General features: G+C 44.3%; 1 protein-coding gene across 5 annotated transcripts; it reads left to right on the top strand.

The window, feature by feature from the left end:
- The first annotated feature begins 5,161 nt into the window (after positions 1-5,161).
- Positions 5,162-26,750, top strand: LOC135563796 (leukocyte receptor cluster member 8 homolog). Of its 5 annotated transcripts, XM_065007285.1 has the most exons (7): positions 5,162-5,481; positions 11,282-11,389; positions 16,763-16,904; positions 21,310-21,465; positions 21,729-21,812; positions 22,045-22,071; positions 25,566-25,770. In XM_065007285.1, exons 1-7 carry the CDS (start codon positions 5,441-5,443, stop codon positions 25,671-25,673), a joined length of 666 nt encoding a protein of 221 aa, XP_064863357.1. In that variant the 5' UTR covers positions 5,162-5,440; the 3' UTR covers positions 25,674-25,770. The 5 variants fall into 5 exon arrangements, with proteins under 5 accessions (XP_064863357.1, XP_064863362.1, XP_064863358.1 ...); XM_065007290.1 differs by lacking the exon at positions 11,282-11,389 and having other exon boundaries at positions 5,165-5,481; XM_065007286.1 differs by lacking the exon at positions 22,045-22,071 and having other exon boundaries at positions 5,165-5,481.
- Positions 26,751-27,639: the final 889 nt, after the last annotated feature.

Genomic DNA, 27,639 nt, shown 5'->3' with positions numbered 1-27,639 from the left:
CGGCTAGGTCTTGGTAGATTTGCAGTGGTCTGATACTCCTTCCATTTCAACATTATCGCTTGCACAGTGCTCCTTGGGATGTTTAAAGCTTGGGAAATCTTTTTGTATCCAAATCCGGCTTTAAACTTCTTCACAACAGTATCTCGGACCTGCCTGGTGTGTTCCTTGTTCTTCATGATGCTCTCTGCGCTTTTAACGGACCTCTGAGACTATCACAGTGCAGGTGCATTTATACGGAGACTTGATTACATTTACATTTACATTTAAGTCATTTAGCAGACGCTCTTATCCAGAGCGATTACACACAGGTGGATTGTATTTATCATCATTAGTCATTTAGGTCAACATTGGATCATTCAGAGATCCTCACTGAACTTCTGGAGAGAGTTTGCTGCACTGAAAGTAAAGGGGCTGAATAATTTTGCACGCCCAATTTTTCAGTTTTTGATTTGTTAAAAAAGTTTGAAATATCCAATAAATGTCGATCCACTTCATGATTGTGTCCCACTTGTTGTTGATTCTTCACAAAAAAAATACAGTTTTATATCTTTATGTTTGAAGCCTGAAATGTGGCAAAAGGTCGCAAAGTTCAAGGGGGCCGAATACTTTCGCAAGGCACTGTATATATATAAACATTGATAGATCTAACTTAATTAGATTATATACAGTATATATAACTTTTTGTAAATGATGAAATATTAGATAAACTTTCTTTAGAATCGTTATGTTAGATTTACTTAATTTTACTTAAAAAATTAGTTAGTTACCCGACGTTACACTACCTCAAGTTTTTGAAGTACACAGTGTTTCAACATGGGATCGATTTCAGCAACAATGTTGGGAAGACAAACAATCAGAGTGCTAATTATGGGAGGCCCAGGGTGGTCTCCCGAATGAAACATAACCCAGCTAGCACATACTATATGTTTCTTAGAGCTTGGTGAGAGTATGGTTGTCCTACGGTTATTTTGCACACAACCTTCCTACAACCTTCTAGCAATGGTGCATGATTATTATAATTTTTTATTTAACTAGGCAAGTCAGTTAAGAACAAATTCTTATTTACAAGGATGGCCTACCCCAGCCAAATGACGCTGGGCCAATTGTGCGCCTCCCAATGGGACTCCCAAACATGGCCAGATGTGATACAGTCTGGATTTAAACCAGGGACTGTAGTGATGCCTCTTGCACTGAGATGCAGTGCCTTAGACCACCTTAGACCACTGCGCTACTCAGGAAACCCAGCTAGCACATAACGTTCTGAGAACCAAATGTTGCTTAGGTGGGAATTTCAGTACTTCAGTATAACGTTTCCCACAGGTTTCCTCATGCTCTTATTTAAAGTCATGTTCTCAGAACGCTCAGAGAACATTAAGAAACAACGTTCTTCTGTGGGAATTTCAGTACTTCAGTATAACGTTTTCTGCAGGTTTCCTTATATTTCTATTTGAAATCCAATTAAATCAAATTGTATTGGTCACATACACATATTTCGCAGATGTTATTGCGGGTGTAGCGAAATGCTTGTGTTCCAAGCTCCAATAGTGCAGTAGTGTCTAACAATTCCCAACAATACACACAAATCTAAAAGTAAAATAATGGAATTATTATTATCTCACAAGGCAGGCAATACGCTCGACCTCATCTTTACTAGATGCTGTTCTTCCACTAACCTCACTGCAACTCCCCTCCAAGTCTCCGACCACTACCTTGTATCCTTTTCCCTCTTGCTCTCATCCAACACTTCCCACACTGCCCCTACTCGGATGGTATCGCGCCGTCCCAATCTTCGCTCTCTCTCCCCCGCTACTCTCTCCTCTTCCATCCTATCATCTCTTCCCTCTGCTCAAACCTTCTCCAACCTATCTCCTGATTCTGCCTCCTTAACCCTCCTCTCCTCCCTTTCTGCATCCCTTGATTCTCTATGTCCCCTATCCTCCAGGCCGGCTCGGTCCTCCCCTCCTGCTCCGTGGCTCGACGACTCATTGCGAGCTCACAGAACAGGGCTCCGGGCAGCCTAACGGAAATGGAGGAAAACTCGCCTCCCTGCGGACCTGTCATCCTTTCACTCCCTCCTCTCTACATTTTCCTCTTCTGTCTCTGCTGCTAAAGCCACTTTCTACCACTCTAAAGTCCAAGCATCTGCCTCTAACCCTAGGAAGCTCTTTGCCACCTTCTCCTCCCTCCTGAATCCTCCTCCCCCTCCCCCCCCTCCTCCCTCTCTGCAGATGACTTCGTCAACCATTTTGAAAAGAAGGTCGACGACATCCGATCCTCGTTTGCTAAGTCAAACGACACCGCTGGTTCTGCTCACACTGCCCTACCCTGTGCTCTGACCTCTTTCTCCCCTCTCTCTCCAGATGAAATCTCGCGTCTTGTGACGGCCGGCCGCCCAACAACCTGCCCGCTTGACACTATCCCCTCCTCTCTTCTCCAGACCATTTCCGGAGACCTTCTCCCTTACCTCACCTCGCTCATCAACTCATCCCTGACCGCTGGCTACGTCCCTTCCCTTCCGTCTTCAAGAGAGCGAGAGTTGCACCCCTTCTGAAAAAACCTACACTCGATCCCTCCGATGTCAACAACTACAGACCAGTATCCCTTCTTTCTTTTCTCTCCAAAACTCTTGAACGTGCCGTCCTTGGCCAGCTCTCCCGCTATCTCTCTCAGTATGACCTTCTTGATCCAAATCAGTCAGGTTTCAAGACTAGTCATTCAACTGAGACTGCTCTTCTCTGTATCACGGAGGCGCTCCACACTGCTAAAGCTAACTCTCTCTCCTCTGCTCTCATCCTTCTAGACCTATCGGCTGCCTTCGATACTGTGAACCATCAGATCCTCCTCTCCACCCTCTCCGAGTTGGGCATCTCCGGCGCGGCCCACGCTTGGATTGCGTCCTACCTGACAGGTCGCTCCTACCAGGTGGCGTGGCGAGAATCCGTCTCCACACCACGTGCTCTCACCACTGGTGTCCCCCAGGGCTCTGTTCTAGGCCCTCTCCTATTCTCGCTATACACCAAGTCACTTGGCTCTGTCATAACCTCACATGGTCTCTCCTATCATTGCTATGCAGACGACACACAATTAATCTTCTCCTTTCCCCCTTCTGATGACCAGGTGGCGAATCGCATCTCTGCATGTCTGGCAGACATATCAGTGTGGATGACGGATCACCACCTCAAGCTGAACCTCGGCAAGACGGAGCTGCTCTTCCTCCCGGGGAAGGACTGCCCGTTCCATGATCTCGCCATCACGGTTGACAACTCCATTGTGTCCTCCTCCCAGAGCGCTAAGAACCTTGGCGTGATCCTGGACAACACCCTGTCGTTCTCAACTAACATCAAGGCGGTGGCCCGTTCCTGTAGGTTCATGCTCTACAACATCCGCAGAGTACGACCCTGCCTCACACAGGAAGCGGCGCAGGTCCTAATCCAGGCACTTGTCATCTCCCGTCTGGATTACTGCAACTCGCTGTTGGCTGGGCTCCCTGCCTGTGCCATTAAACCCCTACAACTCATCCAGAACGCCGCAGCCCGTCTGGTGTTCAACCTTCCCAAGTTCTCTCACGTCACCCCGCTCCTCCGCTCTCTCCACTGGCTTCCAGTTGAAGCTCGCATCCGCTACAAGACCATGGTGCTTGCCTACGGAGCTGTGAGGGGAACGGCACCTCAGTACCTCCAGGCTCTGATCAGGCCCTACACCCAAACAAGGGCACTGCGTTCATCCACCTCTGGCCTGCTCGCCTCCCTACCACTGAGGAAGTACAGTTCCCGCTCAGCCCAGTCAAAACTGTTCGCTGCTCTGGCCCCCCAATGGTGGAACAAACTCCCTCACGACGCCAGGACAGCGGAGTCAATCACCACCTTCCGGAGACACCTGAAACCCCACCTCTTTCAGGAATACCTAGGATAGGATAAAGTAATCCTTCTCACCCCCCTTAAAAGATTTAGATGCACTATTGTAAAGTGGCTGTTCCACTGGATGTCTTAAGGTGAACGCACCAATTTGTAAGTCGCTCTGGATAAGAGCGTCTGCTAAATTACTTAAATGTAAATGTAAATGGAATTAAGAAATACATAATTCCATTCCATTCTAAAACCTTTTAGAAGTAGGGTCCCTTGTTTAGGGGATCTGCATGGTTCTGGTACCGGTTCGGACCAACATTTTCGCTTATAAATCTGTGGACACCTTAGATCGAAATGGAATGCATTGAGTGGCAAATAGCTCTGGTTCCCACAGACACAGTAGTGTTTTTTCTGAGTCTGTGTGACGTAGATGTGAAATCTGAAACCACTTGAAGCTGGGATGTCCCTCCTACCATTTCATTCGCTCTTCTGACATTTCATTCGCTCTTCCGACTGTCCATCAACTTTTGTCTGAACCCCACATCATAGCCATTTTTTTTAATATTAATATTTTTTACTTTCAGATTTTTCAGGGGGCACCCTCAGCATACCTACTTCCCATGGCTATACTAGGATCAATTTCCTAAAACGTAATAATTATTATTTATTTTTAATTCAGGAACTCTGTCAGGGTCTCGAATTACTGTTTAGAGTTAGAATAGTAGAATACACAAGGTGCAATTTTTGGTTGTGGATCAGCAGTTTTTCTCTTGTTATGTCAGTCACTACACAGTCACTCAATTAGCTCATGTCAGATAACATTTTTTAGATTGGTAAATTAGTCGAGCCAGCTATCTAAACTTGTAGTAATCATGGTCGAATTACTGACTGGGGGATCAGCCACTCTCACTTAGGGCCCCCAAAAGGCTATGTCCGGCTCTGACTGCACGTGTGGGTATGGATTTGGGTACAAGCGACCAGCGAGCTACTGCGGCCCCTCATGATGAGTTCAGATTTTTTTGTGGCCCCCACCCCCATACATTCACCTTGCTTGACAGTTGTGTGGTGGAGGATGAATAGTCTTATATATATATATTTGATTTATAACAGCTTTTCACCAGTAGAGTAAAAAAACGTTTTATTCAATATTATTCTGCAACATCAAGGGTTACGGTGTTTAACAACAATAATTGTATTACGCAAGTAGTGGCAGTAGTGATAATGAGAAGGCAAAACTTTGAAATCTAGGAACAAAGTAGGTAAGTACTTTCCTCCAATGACAGGAAACGGAAGACGAGGCGGCATACGTTCCATATCTAATGCAACTGCCATTTTGTTTTTCAATTGAAGATCCACTGCAGCTATGGTTGTTCTTGTGAAAATGGCATTATTCGACGTTTAGATATTGCCTTATAGTGTGTTTTTTCCTTAAATTTAAAGACGGTCTTGTTGAAAAGTAGTGGATGGTAGTGTAAAAGACCAACTTTCCTTGTATATTGTGATTTAATTGTTCTTGTTTACGTTAGGGTCTTCTGGCCGACGACGTTCTATTAGATTGGTACTGTAGCTAGCTAGCTAGTTATCTCGGTGGCAAAATGGCGGCGAATACGACCCAGACAGCTCCAGCTGCTAACTGGTAAGATCTAAAATTACCAAGTGAATCATATCGAGCTTTCGAATATGTTCTCACTTTATTTTGACCTGTATTATAGCTAGACATTAACATTTAATAACGTCCGAAGATTCGCAGAATTCTTCTCGTTCCGTTAGTTAATGTAACTAACGTTACCTAGCTAACGCTAATTAGACAGTAAGTTAACGTTAGCTAACTCCTACTTTCCTGCTGCTTCGTATCGGCTAGGCTTCTGTACTAGCAAATACCACCAACTATGTAGTACGTAGTTATGATTGACAAGGTTAGCTATCGGGGTCACAGTCCAGTAACCTAGTAACATCAATCCAAGACTCTCACCAAGTTAACGTTATCTTCCAGGCCGGGTCACAACAACTTCTAGTATCAACACGATTTTCATGTCTACGATGGTTCATCAAGAACTGGTGTAATAGGGCTAATGGGTTGATTCCGGACCGGGCAGTTGAGCTACTCTCTCAAGGCTTGGGCAGTATTGTCTAACTTGTCATTGAGTCACTTATATAAGATTTGGAAATGGTCTAGCTAATAGAAAAGTTACTGTCTCTTAAATATAGGCAGGGCAAGGCGATGACTGTTTTATTCTGTACTAGCAGGGGTTCTTGCTATTCTTCATGTGGAGTCAAAGCACTCTTAATTTGAGCTTCGCTCAACATACCTTCTGTTAACAGAGACACATTTATTTCCCATCAATGAGAATGTCCCATTTTATTTAGGGGCCACAGAAATAGCATGCTTTGAATTTTGTGTGTGTGGCAGGGCCATGCTCAAGCAACTGAGATGCTCATTCATCAGGTTACCTTACTAAAGTGTATTCATATACACTGAGCAAAAATATGAACGCAACATGTAAAGTGTTGGTTTCATGAGCTAATATAAAAGATTCCAGAAATGTTCCATGTGCGCATAAAGCTTATTTATCTAAAATCTTGTGCAAAAGTTACATCTGTCATCATTTTGCCATTGCCAAGATAATCCATCCACCTGACAGGTGTGGCATATCGAGAAGCTGATTAAACAGCATGATCATTCCACAGGTGCCCTTGTGCAATGCCACAGATGTCACCTTTTAAGGGAATGTCCACCAGAGCTGTTTCCATGGAATTTAATGTTTATTTCTTTACCAAAGGCCACCCCCAATGTCGTTTTAGAGAATTTGGTATTCAGTCCAACGGCCTCACAAACGCACACCACGTGTAACCACTAGAGGTTGATCGATTAGGATTTTTCAACGCCGATACCGATCATTGGAGGCCCCCAAAAAAAGCCTATACCGATTTAATAAATACATTTTTTTTTAAATAAATAAAAACAAATATATTTGTAATGATGGCAATTACAACAATACTGAATTAACACTTATTTTAACTTAATATAATACATCAATAAAAATCTATTTAGCCTCAAATAAATAAGGAAAAATGTTCAATTTGGTTTAAATAATGCAAAAACAAAGTGTTGGAGAAGAAAGTAAAAGTGCAATATGTGCCATGTAAAAAAGCTAATGTTTAAGTTCCTTGCTCAGAACATGAGAACATATAAAAGCTGGTGGTTCCTATTAACATGAGACTTCAATATTCCAAGGTAAGAGGTTTTAGGTTGTAGTTTACCTCTTAGAGCTCCCCCCTACTTTGTGCCATTTCCGCCTGAAGACATACCCAAATCTAACAGTCTGTAGCTCAGGCATATTCTTGGTACCATTTGAAAGAACACACAAACTTCAGAGTGTTAATGTGAATTGAATGTAGGAGAATATAACACAATAGATCTGGTGTAGATAAAACCATTTTTAAAACCAAACATTTTTATATCATCTTTAAAATGAACAAGATAAAACAAACATTCAGATAGGATGATGGGGACACTTTCAGTGAAAAATATAAGAGGGCAACAGTACTTGTGCAAAGTTTCAGAATGATAACTTCCAAAATGAGTGTGCTATATGACATTTATCATGAAGTCACCCAGGTGTCCCACACAAGTAGCCCAAATGTACCCAAGTGGCCAAATTGGTGAAGGTATACATTTTGAAACATAACTATATACAAAATACCAAAATGGTATTCTAACACACACACCCCCCCCCCCCCAAAAAATTGAAAAAAACTAATGGGAAAAGAAAAAATATTGAGAAAAATATATATATCTATATATATACACACATTTACAAAATAACATGGGTAACTATTTACACACTTTCAATATTTGGAAGATCCTCAGTCCTCTATCAAATCTATTTATATAGCCCCAGCCTAAAACCCCAAACAGCAAGCAATGCAGGTGTAGAAGCACGGTGGCTAGGAAAAACTCCCTAGGAAGAAACCTAGAGAGGTACCAGGCTATGTGGGTGGCCAGTCCTCTTCTGGCTGTGCCGGGTGGAGATAATAACAGAACATGGCCAAGATGTTCAAATATTCATAAATGACCAGCATGGTCAAATAATAATAGTCACAGCAGAACAGTTGAAACTGGAGCAGCAGCACGGCCAGGTGGACTGGGGACAGCAAGGAGTCATGTCAGGTAGTGCTGAGGCATGGTCCTAGGGCTCAGGTCCTCCGAGAGAGAGAGAAATAGAGAGAGCATACTTAAATTCACACAGGACACCGGATAAGACAGAAGTACTCCAGATATAACAAACTAACCCTAGCCCCCGACACAAACTACTGCAGCATAAATATTGAAGGCTGAGACAGGAGGGGTCAGGAGACACTGTGGCCCCATCTGATGATACCCCCGGACAGGGCCAAACAGGAAGGATATAACCCCACCCACTTTGCCAAAGCACAGCCCCCACACCACTAGAGGGATATCTTCAACCACTAACTTACCATCCTGAGACGAGGCCGAGTACAGCCCACAAAGATCTCCGCCGGGGCGCCAACCCAGACAGGAAGATCACGTCAGTGACTCAACCCACTCAAGTGACGCACCCTTCCTAGGGACGTCATGAAAGAGCACCAGTAAGCCAATGACTCAGCCCCTATAATAGGGTTAGAGGCAGAGAATCCCAGTGGAGAGAGGGGAACCGGCCAGGCAGAGACAGCAAGGGCGGTTCGTTGCTCCAGAGCCTTTCCGTTCACCTTCACACTCCTGGGCCAGACTACACTCAATCATATGACCCACTGAAGAGATGAGTCTTTAGTAAAGACAAAGGTTGAGACCGAGTCTGCGTCTCTCACATGGGTAGGCATTCCATAAAATGGAGCTCTATAGGAGAAAGCCCTGCCTCCAGCTGTTTGCTTAGAAATTCTAGGGACAATTTGGAGGCCTGCGTCTTGTGACCGTAGCGTACATGTAGGTATGTATGGCAGAACCAAATCGGAAAGATAGTTAGAAGCAAGCTCATGTAATGCTTTGTAGGTTAGCAGTAAAACCTTGAAATCAGCCCTTGCCTTAACAGGAAGCCAGTGTAGGGAGGCTAGCACTGGAGTAATAATCACATTTTTTGGGTTGTAGTCAGGATTCTAGCAGCCGTATTTAACACTAACTGAAGTTTATTTAGTGCTTTATCCGGGTAGCCGGAAAGTAGAGCATTGCAGTAGTCTAACCTAGAAGTAACAAAAGCATGGATTAATTTTTCTGCATTTTTGGACAGAAAGTTTCAGATTTTTGCAATGTTACGTTGACGGGAAAAAGCTGTCCTTGAAACAGTCTTGATATGTTCTTCAGAAGAGAGATCAGGGTCCAGAGTAACGCAGAGGTCCTTCACAGTTTTATTTGAGACGACTGTACAACCATTAAGATTGATTGTCAGATTCAACAGAAGATCTCTTTGTTTCTTGGGACCTAGAACAAGCATCTCTGTTTTGTCTGAGTTTAAAAGTAGAAAGTTTGCAGCCATCCACTTCCTTATGTCTGAAACACGTGCTTCTAGCGACATGGCTTCACCATGTTTCATTGAAATGTACAGCTGTGTGTCATCCGCATAGCAGTGAAAGTTAACATTGTTTTCGAATTACATCCCCAAGAGGTAAAATATATACTGAAAACAATAGTGGTCCTAAAACGGAACCTTGAGGAACACTGAAATTTACAGTTGATTTGTCAGAGGACAAACCATTCACAGAGACAAACTGATATCTTTCCGACAGATAAGATCTAAACCAGGCCAGAACTGGTCCGTGTAGACCAATTTGGGTTTCTAATCTCTCCAAAAGAATGTGGTGATCGATGGTATCAAAAGCAGCACTAAGGTCTAGGAGCACGAGGACAGATGCAGAGCCTCGGTCTGATGCCATTAAAATTTAATTTTACCACCTTCACAAGTGCAGTCTCAGTGCTATGATGGGGTCTAAAACCAGACTGGAGCATTTCGTATACATGGTTTGTCTTCAGGGAGGCAGTGAGTTGCTGCGCAACAGCCTTTTCTAAAAAATTTGAGAGGAATGGAAGATTCCATATAGGCCGATTAGTTTAAAAAAATATTTTCTGGATCAAGGTTTGGCTTTTTCAAGAGAGGCTTTATTACTGCCACTTTTAGTGAGTTTGGTACACATCCGGTGGATAGAGAGCCGTTTGTTATGTTCAACATAGGAGGGCCAAGCACAGGAAGCAGCTATTTCAGTAGTTTAGTTGGAATAGGGTCCAGTATGCAGCTTGAAGGTTTAGAGGCCATGATTATTTTCGTCATTGTGTCAAGAGATATAGTACTAAAACACTTGAGCGTCTCTCTTGATCCTAGGTCCTGGCAGAGTTGTGCAGACTCAGGACAACTGAGCTTTGAAGGAATACGCAGATTTAAAGAGGAGTCCGTAATATGCTTTCTAATAATCATGATCTTTTCCTCAAAGAAGTTCATGAATTTATTACTGCTGAAGTGAAAGCCATCCTCTCTTGGGGAATGCTGCTTTTTAGTTAGCTTTGCGACAGTATCAAAAAGGAATTTCGGATTGTTATTATTTTCCTCAATTAAGTTGGAAAAATAGGATGATTGAGCAGCAGTATGGGCTCTTCGATACTGCACGGTACTGTCTTTCCAAGCTAGTCGAAAGACATCCAGTTTGGTGTGGCGCCATTTCCGTTCCAATTTTCTGGAAGCTTGCTTCAGAGCTCGGGTATTTTCTGTATACCAGGGAGCTAGTTTTTTATGAGAAATGTTTTTAGTTTTTAGGGGTGCAACTGCATCTAGGGTATTGTGCAAGGTTAAATTGAGTTCCTCGGTTAGGTGGTTAACCTCTTAAGTCGACCCTCTACTTTTTTGAACATTCTGTTAAAAATCGCGCAACATTTCAGCACCCTGCTACTCATGCCAGGAATATAGTATATGCATTTGCTTAGTCTGTGTGGATAGAAAACACTCAGACGTTTATAAAACTGGTTAAATCACTGCTGTGGCTTTACCAGAAAGGCATTTACATCGAAAAGCACAGGAAAAACTGATCACTGAAAATGGGAAAATATATCCATGCGCTACTTGAACCCATTGATAAAGGTGAACCACAATTAATTGACTGAGGTTGCAGTACCTACAGCTTCCACACGGTGTCTAGAGTCTTGTCATTTCCCTTCGAGTTTTTTCTTGGTCAAACACATGCAGGGCACCGTATCTCCTTAGGTCTAGGACCGGATATTTTCGTTGAGTTTCTAGCCGGACATTTTTCCAGACGGACAGCTAATGATCTTTACATCGCCTCCTGATGAATTTTATCGCTTATTAACGTTTACTAATACCTAAAGTTGCATTACAAACGTATTTCGAAGTGTTTTGTGAAAGTTTATCGTCGACTTTTTGAATTAAAAAAAATGACGTTACGTTTTGAAACTGTTTTTTTCGTTTATCACACAGTCTACATATAACGATATCTAGGCTTTATATGGACCGATTTAATCGAAATAAAGACCCAAATAGTGTTTATGGGACATCTAGGAGTGCCAACAAAGAAGATGGTGAAAGGTAATGAATGTTTTCTATTTTATTGTGCGGTTTGTGTAACGCCAAAATGCTAATTGTTTACGTCCCCTGTGGGTCTTTTGGGGTGTTACATGCTATCAGATAATGGCTTCTCATGCTTTCGCCGAAAAGCATTTTAAAAATCTGACTTGTTGCCTGGATTCACAACGAGTGTAGCTTTAATTCGATACCCTGCATGTGTATTTTAATGAACTTTTGAGTTTTAACTAATACTATTAGCATTTAGCGTAGCGCATTTGCATTTCCAGAGCTCTAGTTGGGACGCAAGCGTCCCGAGTAGAAGCAAGAGGTTAACTGATTTTTGTCCTCTGGCATCCTTGGGTAGACAGAGGGAGTCTGGAAGGACATCAAGGAATCTTTGTGTTGTCTGTGAATTTATAGCACAACTTTTGATGTTCCTTGGTTGGGGTCTGAGCAGATTATTTGTTGCAAGTGCAAACGTAATAAAATGGTGGTCCGATAGTCCAGGATTATGAGGAAAAACATTAAGATCCACAACATTTATTCCATGGGACAAAACTAGTTCCAGAGTATGACTGTGACAGTGAGTAGGTCCAGAGACATGTTGGACAAAACCCACTGAGTCGATAATGTCTCCGAAATACTTTTGGAGTGGGTCTGTGAACTTTTCCATGTGAATATTAGTCACCAAAGATTAGAATATTATCTGCTATGACTACAAGGTCCGAAATTCAGGGAACTCAATGAGGAACGCTGTATATTGCCCAGGAGGCCTGTAAACAGGAGCTATAAAAAGTGATTGAGTAGGCTAAATAGATTTCATGACTAGAAGCTCAAAAGACGAAAACATTTTTTTTTTTGTAAATTGAAATTGGCTATCGTAAATGTTAGCAACACCTCCGCCTTTGCGGGATGCACGGGGGATATGGTCACTAGTGTAGCTAGGAGGTGAGGCCTCATTTAACACAGTAAATTCATCAGGCTTAAGCCATGTTTCAGTCAGGCCAATCACATCGAGATTATGATCAGTGATTAGTTCATTGACTATAATTGCCTTTGAAGTAAGGGATCTAACATTAAGTAGCCCTATTTTGAGATGTGAGGTATCATGATCTCTTTCAATAATGACAGGAATGGAGGAGGTCTTTATCCTAGTGAGATTGCTAAGGCGAACACCGCCATGTTTAGTTTTGCCCAACCTAGGTCGAGGCACAGACACGGTCTCAATGGGGATATCTATGCGGGTGCCCGTATTTACGGCTTTGGGGAGGTACCTGGTAGGTTCATTGATCATTTGTGTGAGATTGAGGGCATCAAGCTTAGATTGTTCGATGGCTGGGGTGTTAATCATGTTCAGGTCGCCTAGCAGCACGAGCTCTGAAGATGGATGGGGGGCAAACAGTTCACACATGGTGTCCAGAGCACAGCTGGGGGCAGAGGGTGGTCTATAGCAGGCGGCAACGGTGAGAGACTTGTTTTTAGAGAGGTGGATTTTTAGATAGCCTGCAGAGTTCTGTTCTACTATCTTTGCAGTAGATTGCAACACTGCCCCCTTTGGCAGTTCTATCTTGTCTGAAAACGTTGTAGTTAGGAATGAAAATTTCTGAATTTTTGGTGGTCTTCCTAAGCCAGGATTCAGAAACAGCTAGAACATCCGGGTTGGCAGTGTGCTGAAGCAGTGAATAAAACAAACTTAGGGAGGAGGCTTCTAATGTTAACATGCATGAAACCAAGGCTATTACAGTTACAGATGTCATCAAAAGAGAGCGTCTGGGGAATAGGAGTGGAGCTAGGCACTGCAGGACCAGAGGAAAAGAGGAGGATAAGGGTACGGCTAAAAGCAATGAGAATTGGTCGTCTAGAACGCCTGGAACAGAGAGTAAAAGGAGGTTTCTGGGGGCGATGAAATAGCTTCAAGGTATAATGTACAGACGAAGGTGCGGTAGGATGTGAATACAGTGGCGGTAAACCTAGGTATTGAGTGATGATGAGAGGGATATTGTCTCTAGAAACATCATTGTAACCAGGAGATGTCATCGCATGTGTGGGTGGTGGAACTATTAGGTTGGATAAGGTATAGTGAGCAGGACTATAGGCGCTACAGTGAAATAAGCCAATAAACACTAACCAGAACAGCAATGGACAAGGCATATTGACATTAAGGAGAGGCATGCTTAGTCGAATGATCAAAAGGGTCCAGTGAGTAGTGAGGTTGGTTGGGGTCACGGCGATTCAGACAGCTAGCCGGGCCATCGGTAGCAAGCTAGTATTGGATGGAGGTCTGTTTTTAGTCACCTTGTGCGTTTCCGTCAGTACGATTAGTGGGGTTCCATATGGTAGAGGGGATCAATCCAATTCGCAAAAAAAATAGATATAGTTATAGAGGCCCAAGAAAAAGGAACATTTTCCGATAGATCTATTCAGATAGCAGCCGATAAGGCGGCTAACGATTAGCAGGCCGCAGATGGGCGTTCAGGTAACGTCGCGACGGAGATGCCAGCTGGATAACTCCCTCAGGCAGATAATGTCGGTAGGCCAGTTGTGAGGCCCGGTGGGGCTCCGCGTTGGCATTAAAACGGGTCCGGATAGGTGATTGTAGCCCAGGAGGGGCTGATGGAACTCTTCAGCTGGCTAGCTCCGGAATAATTGAGGTTTGCCCCGGGATCGACGTAAGCGGATTGTCACACGGATAGCAGCTAGCTAGCTGCGAGATCCAGGTATAAATGTCCAGAGCTTGCGGTTGAAATCCGGGGAAATGGAGAGAAGAAATAGGTCCGGTATGTTCCGGTCCGAGCCGCGCCGTACAAAACTGGCGATAGATTTTCGAGCTAAAGGATAGCTGATGACCACAAACCGTGGTTAGCTGAATACTAACGATTAGCCAGTAAAGAAGCTAACTAGCTTCTGGCTAGCTTCTGATTAGCTTCAGGCTAGCTTCTGATTAGCTTCAGGCTAGCTTCTGATTAGCTTCTATGGAGGATTACAGATTTGAGGTAAATAATACTTTTTTTTTAATATAAATTGGTGAGGCAGGTTGCAGGAGAGTTTTGAAGTTCAGTTTATGGAAAATAAAAAAAATACATATAAAAAGGTATGCAAAGAAAGTTGTAAATATATATATATACGGGACAAGACGAGGACAAAATACGTCTGACTGCTATGCCATCTTGGTGACAGTGTAAAGGTGTATGAAAAATAAAAAAGTCCAAAAACACAGATTTCCGATTGTTATGAAAACTTGAAATCGGCCCTAATTAATCGGCCATTCCGATTTTTTAAATTTTTAATTGAACCTTTATTTAACCAGGTAGGCTAGTTGAGAACAAGTTCTCATTTACAACTGCGACCTGGCCAAGATAAAGCATAGCAGTGTGAACAGACAACACATGGAGTAAACAATTAACAAGTCAATAACACAGTAGGGGGGAAAAAGAGTCTATCTACATTGTTTGCAAAAGGCATGGGGAGGTAGGCGAATAATTACAATTTTGAAGATTAACACTGGAGTGATAAATAATCAGATGGTCATGTACAGGTAGAGATACTGGTGTGTAAAAGAGCAGAAAAGTAAATAAATATAAACAGTATGGGGATGAGGTAGGTAAATTGGGTGGGCTATTTACCGATAGACTATGTACAGCTGCAGCGATCGGTTAGCTGCTCAGATAGCAGATGTTTGAAGTTGGTGAGCGAGGTGAAGGTCTCCAACTTCAGCAATTTTTGCAATTCGTTCCAATCAGTCGACCTCTAGTAACCACGCCAGCTCAGGATCTCCGCATCCAGCTTCTTCGTCTGCAGTATCGTCTGAGAACAGCCACCCGGACAGCTGAAGAAACTGGGCTTGCTCAAACTGTCTCAGGGAAGCTCATCTATTTTCATGGTGTCATTTGGGAAAGTGATTTTCTGGTGTCATCGTTGTGAACAGAGTGCCCCATGGTAGCGGTGGAGTTGTGGTATGGGCAGGCATAAGCTATGGACAACAATTTTTTTTTTTATTAATGACTGTTTCGATGCACAGAGATACCATGACGACATCCTGAGGCCCATTGTCGTGCCATTCATCACCTCATGTTTCAGCATGATAATGCACGGCCCCATGTCGCAAGGATCTATACACAATTCCTGGAAGCTGAAAATGTCCAAGTTCTTCCATTGCCTGTATACTCACCAGACATGTCACCCTTTGAGCATATTTGGGATGCTCTGGGTCGCCGTGTATTTCCGCGTGTTCCGTTTCCAGCCAATATACAGCAACTTCGCACAGCCATTGAAGAGGAGTGGGACAACAGGCCACAGTCAACAGCCTGATCAACTCTGCAAAGGAGATGTGTTGCGCTGCATGAATCAAATACTGTGCACATCAGATACTTACTGGCTTTCTGATCCATGCCTTTTTTTAAGGTGTCTGTGACCCAATAGATGCATATCTGTATTCCCAGTCATTTGAAATCCATAGATTAGGACCTAATACATTTATTTCATTTTAGCTGCTGGGTTCCGTTTTAGCTCGTGGTGTTCCCAATTTGTATTAATCATCTGGGAAATGGGATGCAACCAGAAAAGTTGCATCTATATGCAGATAGTCATGCAGTTCCAGTCAAAAGTTTGGACACACCTACACATTCAAGGGTTTTTCTTTATTTTTACTATTTTCTACAGTGATGAATAATAGTTAAGACATCAACTGTGAAATAACACAAATGAAATCATGTAGTAACCAAAAACGTGTTAAACAAATCAAAATATATTTTATATTAGAGTTTCTTCGAAGTTGCCACCCTTTGCCTTGATGATGGCTTTGCACACTCTTGACATACTCTTAACCAGCGGTTACCATACCCGGCCTGCTAGGTGGTTGCTACTTAAAGTCCCCAGGACATTTACACTATTTGGCAAGACTGCCTTCTCGTCTTGTGCACCAGAGGCATGGAATAGTCTACAATCCATGCTTCATCTAGATAAGTTAGTGCCACTGAATGAATTTTACATTTTGATGGGAGACTGTTCCAGAGGAGTGTAAATGCATTTTAAGGCTGGATCATGTTGTATTGTTTTCTGTTTTAATTCTGTAATGTATTGATTGTTGCTGCCTTCCTGGCCAGGTCTCCCTTGAAAAAGAGACTCTGGGTCTCAATGGGCTTTTCCTGGTTAAATAAAAATGTTTCCTTTATGAACTGTAACTCAGTAAAAGCTTTGAAATTGTTTAGTTTATATTTTTGTTCAGTGTAGTTACACATTTCCAAAAATAATCTATTTTTATCTCTTGATTAAAGAATTGGTGTGTACTGTAAATATTGCTGGTTTGGTGGTAGTATCTTCCAAGTTAACACACCTGAAACTTGGTCATGTTATTAAACATTTGTTTGGTTTCCATACTAAATCTGTCTGTTGTAGGTCGTATGACGCAGCAGCAGGTCGAGAGGGCCAGACAGTCTCGGAAAACCCAGAGTGGGAGAAGGCCAGACAGGCACTGGCCTCCATTAGCAAGACCCAGAGCGCCACCAAGACCGCTCAGGCCAACCGGACCACAGCACAGGTGTGTGTTTGCATATGTGTCTGTGTTTTGCTTCTTGGATGCATTTGTTCACTTACTGTAAGGCACATTACCTACGATAATGAAGTGAAATTCTGCTTAGGAAGGGGTTTCGTATCTGGCAGATGGCAGCTCTATTCGTCGAATTCAGGGGTTTCTGAACTGTTTTGGCCCGCGACCCATTTTGATATATAAAAATGCCACCCAACCATGTAAGAAACGTTATGTCATCAACGGCAAATGTTCACTTTTTAATTGGGGCTATGACCGTTTATTACAAATCAGTCCGACAGTACTTTTGACTTGGGATGCACGATATATTGGTGAACATATCGGAATCGGATGTTATTAGCTAAAAATGGCAACATCGGGATCGGCCCAATGTCTAGTTTAACTACGATGTGCAAAACCGATGTCAAAGCTGATGCGCATACCTATATAACGTAGGTACAGGACGTAATGACGCCACGTAAAAATGTTGCGCTACACGTGCAACACAGCATTCCTAACCGAGCCCACAATGTCTGCTGGTGTGGATCAAGCAGTCAACAAGTCCATCAGTCATTTGAAAGAGAGAGAACTCAAAGGCGAAATCCATTTACGCCAAGATAATGTAATTCATTTCCCTTGACAATCAACTGTTCTCTGTCGTGCGAGATGTTGACTTTCGCCGACTGGTCGAGCACCGGTACACATGTTGCCCTACCGGAGTTACACAGTAATAGCGTCACTGCTATTATCTTCACAACGTACTATTGGAACATCGTTTGGGTCTTTGCGTGTCAATAAAGATAAAATAGTATTATTTGACGAGTCAAATGACACTATTTGACGAGTCAAATGACACTATTTGACGAGTCAAATAAGCTTTTAATTAGTGATGCACTGATATGACATTTTTGGCTGATACTGATATCTGATATTTTCCTTGCCCAAAAAAAAACGATACTGATAACCGATGTTTAACATTTTTGCTGCCTTTTAAGCATTCTAGTACAGTTAACTATTTAACACACACACGGACGCAGCGGTCTAAGGCACTGCATCTCAGTGCAAGAGGCGTCACTACAGTCCCTGGTTCGAATCCAGGCTGTATCACATCCGGCCGTAATTGGGAGTCCCATTGGGCGGCGCACAATTGGCCCAGTGTCGTCCTGTCATTGTAAATAAGAATTTGTTCTTAACTGACTTGCCTAGTTAAATAAAGGTTACACACACACATATATATTTTCTTGGCATTTACCTACCTATGTCCCCGTTACCAGTAAAACATAATCAAAACCTATTTCTTTCACTTGCTGTGCTCCTTCGTTGTTCAGTCGTTTCGTTTGGGTCTTTGAGTGTCAAATAACACTTTGATGTGTCAAATAAGCTTGTTGGCCAATCATAGGTTGACAACTTGGAGTCACGCAATGATATGGTGTGTGGTCCGCCCACTACAACTCGGGAAACCATGCAGTTTATTAGGCTACAGATGAAGTAAATTATGAAAGTGCACGCTATGAGCTTGATGCTCCTTTACAGTAAATATCGAGGGTCTTATTCTGGTGACATGATCGATGCTTGACTGCTGTTTGACGAATACAAATATCCATAATAATGTGGACTATCCTACCTGCACAGCCTACCTGCACTGTATCTGCAAAATGTTGGCTAGAGTGCATGTGCCAAGACCAGAATAGGAAAATGTGCTATTTAACGAAACAGTTTGTGACAAAACTATCGGTAGAGTTGAAGATGCAATGAAAACACACTGAAAGTTTCATTTTTATTAGATATATGAAAACTTAACGGAAAAATAACATTTTGTGTGCACTGTCATAAAGCACAGATTTCTCAAACAAGTCAGTTTGGTGGCCACACACCACTGGAGGGAAAATTAGCATATTTTCTTTGTGGATTTTAGAATATTCGCATTAAAATCTGTTGCCAATTGGATGGAAATCTAACTAGTGATGTTCTTTTTCCCCCAGTCTGATTTAGTGCCTGTTCGTCCATTCTGTTCTAATGAGTTCTGCGCGACTTGTGGGCATTGTAGAGTGAAACAGAATACACATATGTTCCTGAGGTTTCTGTTTCAGTGATGGGGCCATAATATTTTGCAGCTTAAACCATTCCAAAAGAGAGACATATTTATAGTCAAAAAACCGAAGCCGCTCGGTTTATTACAACCCCATCTAGCAGCTACTGAATGATGCTGACGTAACCCCGGTTCTATGAACCAAGCACTTTTTTTTTCTTGAGTTTCTCCCGTGACCCCATTTTCAAATGAAATGCTGGTCTAATTGTTGCAATTATTGGCATAGTAACAGTGCCTTTAAAAAAAAAAAAAAGCCGGGTGGACACGGCACGACTTTCAAAATCCTAACATCGCCGAGCCTCTAACATTAAATGACTGTCTTTCCTGTAGGTTTTTTTGTCTTGCCAACGTAGTGGTGCGCACACTAAACGATGTGGCACAGACGGGGTCACACACTACAAGATTGTTGACCTGGTCGTGAGGATTCTCCTTACCATGCTGTCTTGCCAAAATAGCAATGATGTGATTACATTTAACATAGCTATGAACTGAGGCTCAAAGCAGCCTGAAAAACGCTTCCCATACAAATTTGAAATATCTAGCTTACGTTTTTAATTAAATAACATTGCTTGTGAGCTTCAGAGCTTTAACAATTTGACGCTTTGGTTAAAGGCAAGTACAAACACATACTAGTAGTAGTCATCGCTCCTGCTCGAGAGTCATCTCACTGGCTTCTCTGGCGAGCTCTCATTGGCTATTGCTGATCATCGTTCTCAACTTGTCGTTGCATATCTCACACTACAAGAACATTGCAGATTTGGTTCCGATAAAATCAAACATGTTGGAAAATACCGGGACGTCTGGGATTTCTCAAAGACTAGATCAGTAGGCTACTGATGGCTACTGAGATCAGTAGGCTACTGATCTCGTCTTTGAGTAATCCCAGACGTCCCAATATTTTCCAGATTGAGTCTCTGACCCGCTCACATTAAACGACTGCGACGGCCACGGGCCCCGTGTAGGCAATGACATGGAGATTTTATCTCCAATCTCAAAAACTTGTTTGGGACAGCTAAATCAGCTGTCCGTGCAGGACGTTTGGCATTTGCCAGAGAACACCAAGATTGGCAAATTCGCCACTGGCGCCCTGTGCTCTTCACAGATGAAAGCAGGTTCACACTAAGCATGTGACAGAGTCTGGAGACGCCATGGAGAACGTTCTGCTGCCTGCAACATCCTCCAGCATGACCGGTTTGGTGGTGGTTCAGTCATGGTATGGGGTGGCATTTCTTTGGGGGGCCGCACAGCCCTCCATGTGCTCGCCAGAGGTAGCCTGACTGCCATTAGGTACCGAGATGAGATCCTCAGACCCCTTGTGAGACCATATGCTGGTGCCGGTTGGCCCTGGGTTCCTCCTAATGCAAGACTATGCTAGACCTCATGTGGCTGGAGTGTGTCAGCAGTTCCTGCAAGAGGAAGGCATTGATGCTGGGGACTGGCCCGCCCGTTCCCCAGACCTGAATCCAATTGAGCACATCTGGGACATCATGTCTCGCTCCATCCACCAACGCCACGTTGCACCACAGACTGTCCAGGAGTTGGCGGATGCTTTAGTCCAGGTCTGGGAGGAGATCCCTCCGGAGACCATCCGCCACCTCATCAGGAGCATGCCCAGGTGTTGTAGGGAGGTCATACAGGCACGTGGAGGCCACACACACTACTGAGCCTCATTTTTGACTTGTTTTAAGGACATTACATCAACGTTGGATCAGCCTGTAGTGTGGTTTTCCACTTTAATTTTGAGTGTGACTCCAAATCCAGACCTCCATGGGTTGATACATTTGATTTCCATTGATCATTTTTGTGTGATTGTGTTGTCAGCACATTCAACTATGTAAAGAAAAAAGTATTTAATAAGAATATTTAATTCTTTCAGATCTAGGATGTGTTATTTTAGTGTTCCCTTTATTTTTTTGAGCAGTGTGTATTACCTCAACAGTTATCTTAACTTGGCGAGCTGAACAGCATGGACCATTTTGTTTCTTTCTGACACACACACAACCGTCTGATCTGGGCTCGTATCCACAAAGTGTCTCAAAGTAAGTGTGCTGATCTAGGATCAGGTCTCAACCTCTGTATTTAGTCTTATTGATTAGGATTCTAAAAGGCTAAACTGATCCTAGATCAGCACTCCTACTCTGAGGCTTTGTGGAAACTGTCCCAGGTCTTCCTGGCTTTTTACATTACATTTACATTTAAGTCATTTAGCAGACGCTCTTATCCAGAGCGACTTACAAATTTTTACCCGAATATGATTCAAATGGACGAGTAGGCTTTCATTTTGATTTAATCTCTCATCACTTAGTAGTTGTCTGTTTGTGTTTCCAGGCTGGTCAGTTTCAGCCTGTAGTAACTGAGTCAACAGCCATACAGCAGCAGCAACAGCAGCAGTACTACCAACAGTGGTACCAACAGAACCAGCAGCAGCCGTATCCTGGGTACACCTACCCCTACAATTACTACTATCCTATGGCGCCGGGCCCCGTACGTGTACATATTCTCCGCACCCTCCACATTTCAGATGAACTGTTATGATAATAGTCCTTGGTAATGATTTCCCCGACACTGATGCCCGGCTTTATCCACTATAGCGTTTAGATAAGGAATTTGAATTGTTAGATTTAGCCTACACATTACAAAACCTGCACTTTGTGACTAAAAAACAATGAACTGTGAATACATGATACACCGATAGAACAAGCCAAGCCAGTACCATATTTGAAGTGCGTTTTCATCTGATTCTCCAGTATGGTGGTGGTAGCGGCTATCCTCAGGGCCAGTATGGTGTACCTCCAGGACCTTACCCTTCTCCCACCACTCCAACTGGACAGGTAACCATCAGAAAACTGCTACTGTTGCTACTTAAATCAATCAAATGTTCAGTTTACTTCACTCTTCCTCTGTTGCAGTTTATGAATAATTAATTAAATGATTCCCCAATGCCAGGCATTTGTGTAAAAATGACTTTGTTTCCGGACAGAAGTGCAACCAGGAATCAAACGTATGAATTAAGATGTTATTGATGACTGGCATTTGAATAATGTTCTATTTCTACCCTGACAGGCATCCCTAATTATCTCACACTGTCAGGTACAACCCTACACTGTTGATTGGTCAATGTGTCATGCTGCCTTGTTGACAAAATTACTGAGTGGCACAGATTACTGTTCGGTTTGAGAAGGGGCACAGATTACTGTTCGGGTTGAGAAGGGGCACAGATTACTGTTCGGGTTGAGAAGGGGCACAGATTACTGTTCGGGTTGAGAAGGGGCACAGATTACTGTTCGGGTTGAGAAGGGGCACAGATTACTGTTCGGGTTGAGAAGGGGCACAGATTACTGTTCGGGTTGAGAAGGGGCACAGATTACTGTTCGGTTTGAGAAGGGGCACAGATTACTGTTCGGTTTGAGAAGGGGCACAGATTACTGTTCGGTTTGAGAAGGGGCACAGATTACTGTTCGGTTTGAGAAGGGGCACAGATTACTGTTCGGTTTGAGAAGGGGCACAGATTACTGTTCGGTTTGAGAAGGGGCACAGATTACTGTTCGGTTTGAGAAGGGCACAGATTACTGTTTGGTTTGAGAAGGGGCACAGATTACTGTTTGGTTTGAGAAGGGCACAGATTACTGTTTGGTTTGAGAAGGGGCACAGATTACTGTTTGGTTTGAGAAGGGGCACAGATTACTGTTTGGTTTGAGAAGGGGCACAGATTACTGTTTGGTTTGAGAAGGGGCACAGATTACTGTTTGGTTTGAGAAGGGGCACAGATTACTGTTTGGTTTGAGAAGGGGCACAGATTACTGTTTGGTTTGAGAAGGGGCACAGATTACTGTTTGGTTTGAGAAGGGGCACAGATTACTGTTTGGTTTGAGAAGGGGCACAGATTACTGTTTGGTTTGAGAAGGGGCACAGATTACTGTTTGGTTTGAGAAGGGGCACAGATTACTGTTTGGTTTGAGAAGGGGCACAGATTACTGTTTGGTTTGAGAAGGGGCACAGATTACTGTTTGGTTTGAGAAGGGGCACAGATTACTGTTTGGTTTGAGAAGGGGCACAGATTACTGTTTGGTTTGAGAAGGGGCACAGATTACTGTTTGGTTTGAGAAGGGGCACAGATTACTGTTTGGTTTGAGAAGGGGCACAGATTACTGTTTGGTTTGAGAAGGGGCACAGATTACTGTTTGGTTTGAGAAGGGCACAGATTACTGTTTGGTTTGAGAAGGGGCACAGATTACTGTTTGGTTTGAGAAGGGGCACAGATTACTGTTTGGTTTGAGAAGGGGCACAGATTACTGTTTGGTTTGAGAAGGGGCACAGATTACTGTTTGGTTTGAGAAGGGGCACAGATTACTGTTTGGTTTGAGAAGGGGCACAGATTACTGTTTGGTTTGAGAAGGCACAGATTACTGTTTGGTTTGAGAAGGGGCACAGATTACTGTTTGGTTTGAGAAGGGCACAGATTACTGTTTGGTTTGAGAAGGGGCACAGATTACTGTTTGGTTTGAGAAGGGGCACAGATTACTGTTTGGTTTGAGAAGGGGCACAGATTACTGTTTGGTTTGAGAAGGGCACAGATTACTGTTTGGTTTGAGAAGGGCACAGATTACTGTTTGGTTTGAGAAGGGGCACAGATTACTGTTTGGTTTGAGAAGGGGCACAGATTACTGTTTGGTTTGAGAAGGGCACAGATTACTGTTTGGTTTGAGAAGGGGCACAGATTACTGTTTGGTTTGAGAAGGGGCACAGATTACTGTTTGGTTTGAGAAGGGGCACAGATTACTGTTTGGTTTGAGAAGGGGCACAGATTACTGTTTGGTTTGAGAAGGGGCACAGATTACTGTTTGGTTTGAGAAGGGGCACAGATTACTGTTTGGTTTGAGAAGGGGCACAGATTACTGTTTGGTTTGAGAAGGGGCACAGATTACTGTTTGGTTTGAGAAGGGGCACAGATTACTGTTTGGTTTGAGAAGGGGCACAGATTACTGTTTGGTTTGAGAAGGGGCACAGATTACTGTTTGGTTTGAGAAGGGGCACAGATTACTGTTTGGTTTGAGAAGGGCACAGATTACTGTTTGGTTTGAGAAGGGGCACAGATTACTGTTTGGTTTGAGAAGGGGCACAGATTACTGTTTGGTTTGAGAAGGGGCACAGATTACTGTTTGGTTTGAGAAGGGGCACAGATTACTGTTTGGTTTGAGAAGGGGCACAGATTACTGTTTGGTTTGAGAAGGGGCACAGATTACTGTTTGGTTTGAGAAGGGGCACAGATTACTGTTTGGTTTGAGAAGGGGCACAGATTACTGTTTGGTTTGAGAAGGGGCACAGATTACTGTTTGGTTTGAGAAGGGGCACAGATTACTGTTTGGTTTGAGAAGGGGCACAGATTACTGTTTGGTTTGAGAAGGGGCACAGATTACTGTTTGGTTTGAGAAGGGGCACAGATTACTGTTTGGTTTGAGAAGGGCACAGATTACTGTTTGGTTTGAGAAGGGCACAGATTACTGTTTGGTTTGAGAAGGGGCACAGATTACTGTTTGGTTTGAGAAGGGGCACAGATTACTGTTTGGTTTGAGAAGGGGCACAGATTACTGTTTGGTTTGAGAAGGGGCACAGATTACTGTTTGGTTTGAGAAGGGGCACAGATTACTGTTTGGTTTGAGAAGGGGCACAGATTACTGTTTGGTTTGAGAAGGGGCACAGATTACTGTTTGGTTTGAGAAGGGGCACAGATTACTGTTTGGTTTGAGAAGGGGCACAGATTACTGTTTGGTTTGAGAAGGGGCACAGATTACTGTTTGGTTTGAGAAGGGGCACAGATTACTGTTTGGTTTGAGAAGGGGCACAGATTACTGTTTGGTTTGAGAAGGGGCACAGATTACTGTTCGGTTTGAGAAGGGGCACAGATTACTGTTCGGTTTGAGAAGGGGCACAGATTACTGTTTGGTTTGAGAAGGGGCACAGATTACTGTTTGGTTTGAGAAGGGGCACAGATTACTGTTTGGTTTGAGAAGGGGCACAGATTACTGTTTGGTTTGAGAAGGGGCACAGATTACTGTTCGGTTTGAGAAGGGGCACAGATTACTGTTCGGTTTGAGAAGGGGCACAGATTACTGTTCGGTTTGAGAAGGGGCACAGATTACTGTTCGGTTTGAGAAGGGGCACAGATTACTGTTCGGTTTGAGAAGGGGCACAGATTACTGTTCGGTTTGAGAAGGGGCACAGATTACTGTTCATTTTGAGAAGGGGCACAGATTACTGTTCGGGTTGAGAAGGGGCACAGATTACTGTTCGGTTTGAGAAGGGGCACAGATTACTGTTCATTTTGAGAAGGACGCTCCTCCCTCCCCGATTTCGACCGATGACGTAACGGGCCTTTACCCGGTACCTCGCGGCTCAGCATAATGTAATCCTTCCACTAAGAATATGTCTGGAGCTGAAGTCTGTTGCAGTTATAATGTTTTGCTCTGCAGTTCTCCTTTCATATTAAGATATTCTCAGTTTTAAGTTTTGGAATCTCTGCAGTTTATTACCTTTCTTTCACAAGTTTATTTTCCCCCATCTATTATTTGTCCCTACCTTCCCAGCCTCCATCCCTGCCCGTGATGGATGACCAGTCCTCCAGCTACCCCTCTCAGCCCCAACCCCCTCCTCCTGCTGCCCCTCAACCACCCCCAGAGCCCCACCAGCTCTGAGCAGCCCCCACCCCCCTCCCCCAGCCATCCCTCCCAACTCCCAGTACCCCTTCCTCCAGGGCAGAACTCCTACAACCCCAACAACCCCATGCCCTACCCCAACAACGATCCCAATCAGATGAGAGGTTACAACCACAACCAGGGCAGGCCCAGCTATGGGCAGAGCTACCAGACTCCGAACTCATACCAGCAGCAGCAGAATAACAACCAACACCAGCAACAAGGACAGGGTCAGTATGGACCAGGAGCTGGGAGAGGAGAGGCCAACAAAAACAAGAACCATCAACAACAACTGCCACAGCAACAGCAGCTCTGGCACCGCATGAAACGTAAGTGTCTGAGGGTATTGAGTTGTGTGTGTGTGTGTTCAGGTGTCTAGAGCATGTTTTTTTCGGTCAGCTTATCATTGTATTTGTTTCCCATCACTTGGTGTTATTTTCTTTGTTTCAATGCCTTCTTTGTCTTCCACAGAGGCACCTGGAGCAGGTGCGATGAAGTTCAACATTCCCAAGCGACCCTACGTCATGACCAATCAGAGTTTCCCTCCTGGGGAACAACCCACTGGATTGGCTGCTACTCCTTCCTCCCCAGCTGCTGCTCCTGCTGCACCTGGCGGTGCCCAGACACGGTGAGGAGACAGCTACTAATGACATCAATATATCAGTCTTTACTATCCTTAATACCTACTGGGGAAGAATGAAGTATCTCTACTCATGATCAGAAGATGACAGGGGTTTAAAATCTGCATCCAATAGATGTCAGAAGTACCATGTCCCGCTTTCTCAAACTAATAATTAGTCACTTCAAATTGACCTAGTACTCCCAAACCAGTTTCCTTTCCCCCTGATTTACTGTTGCAGTGCTGATTATAAAAATGATTCCCTCAGGCCCCAGGACTGGCCCCAGGCGATGAAGGAGTATGTTCAGCGCTGCTTCACAGCCTGTGAGAATGAGGAGGACAAGGACCGCACCGAAAAGGGGCTGAAGGAGGTCCTACAGAAAAGACTACAGGATGGGTCTGCCTACACCATCGACTGGGACCGCGAGCCTCTGCCTGAGTGAGTGGAGCAGTTCTTGAAAAAGCCTGACGTTTCACTGTCTAGGAACTTAGCCTGATGTTTCACTGTCTAGGAACTTAGCCTGATGTTTCACCGTCTAGCTGATGTTTCGCCGTCTGCCGAACTTGGCCCGGTGTTTCACCGTCTGCCGAACTTGGCCCGGTGTTTCACCGTCTGCCGAACTTGGCCCGGTGTTTCACCGTCTGCCGAACTTGGCCCGGTGTTTCACCGTCTGCCGAACTTGGCCCGGTGTTTCACCGTCTGCCGAACTTGGCCCGGTGTTTCACCGTCTGCCGAACTTGGCCCGGTGTTTCACCGTCTGCCGAACTTGGCCCGGTGTTTCACCGTCTGCCGGACTTGGCCCGGTGTTTCACCGTCTGCCGGACTTGGCCCGGTGTTTCACCGTCTGCCGGACTTGGCCCGGTGTTTCACCGTCTGCCGGACTTGGCCCGGTGTTTCACCGTCTGCCGGACTTGGCCCGGTGTTTCACCGTCTGCCGGACTTGGCCCGGTGTTTCACCGTCTGCCGGACTTGGCCCGGTGTTTCACCGTCTGCGGACTTGGCCCGGTGTTTCACCGTCTGCCGGACTTGGCCCGGTGTTTCACCGTCTGCCGGACTTGGCCCGGTGTTTCACCGTCTGCCGGACTTGGCCCGGTGTTTCACCGTCTGCCGGACTTGGCCCGGTGTTTCACCGTCTGCCGGACTTGGCCCGGTGTTTCACCGTCTGCCGGACTTGGCCCGGTGTTTCACCGTCCGCCGGACTTGGCCCGGTGTTTCACCGTCCGCCGGACTTGGCCCGGTGTTTCACCGTCCGCCGGACTTGGCCCGGTGTTTCACCGTCCGCGGACTTGGCCCGGTGTTTCACCGTCCGCCGGACTTGGCCCGGTGTTTCACCGTCCGCCGGACTT

Source organism: Oncorhynchus nerka, linkage group LG3, assembly GCF_034236695.1.
Source record: "Oncorhynchus nerka isolate Pitt River linkage group LG3, Oner_Uvic_2.0, whole genome shotgun sequence".
NCBI lineage: Eukaryota > Metazoa > Chordata > Actinopteri > Salmoniformes > Salmonidae > Oncorhynchus > Oncorhynchus nerka.
Note: the sequence above shows the minus strand (reverse complement) of the source record. Positions and strands in the feature narration are given on the sequence as shown.

Coding starts and splice junctions, on each gene's coding strand:
- LOC135563796 (XM_065007276.1), top strand. CDS start 25,588: ATGACCAGTCCTCCAGCTACCCCTCTCAGCCCCAACCCCCTCCTCCTG. Junction 26,003..26,144: donor GCTCTGGCACCGCATGAAAC/GTAAGTGTCTGA, acceptor TGTCTTCCACAG/AGGCACCTGGAGCAGGTGCG. Junction 26,302..26,560: donor CCTGGCGGTGCCCAGACACG/GTGAGGAGACAG, acceptor TGATTCCCTCAG/GCCCCAGGACTGGCCCCAGG.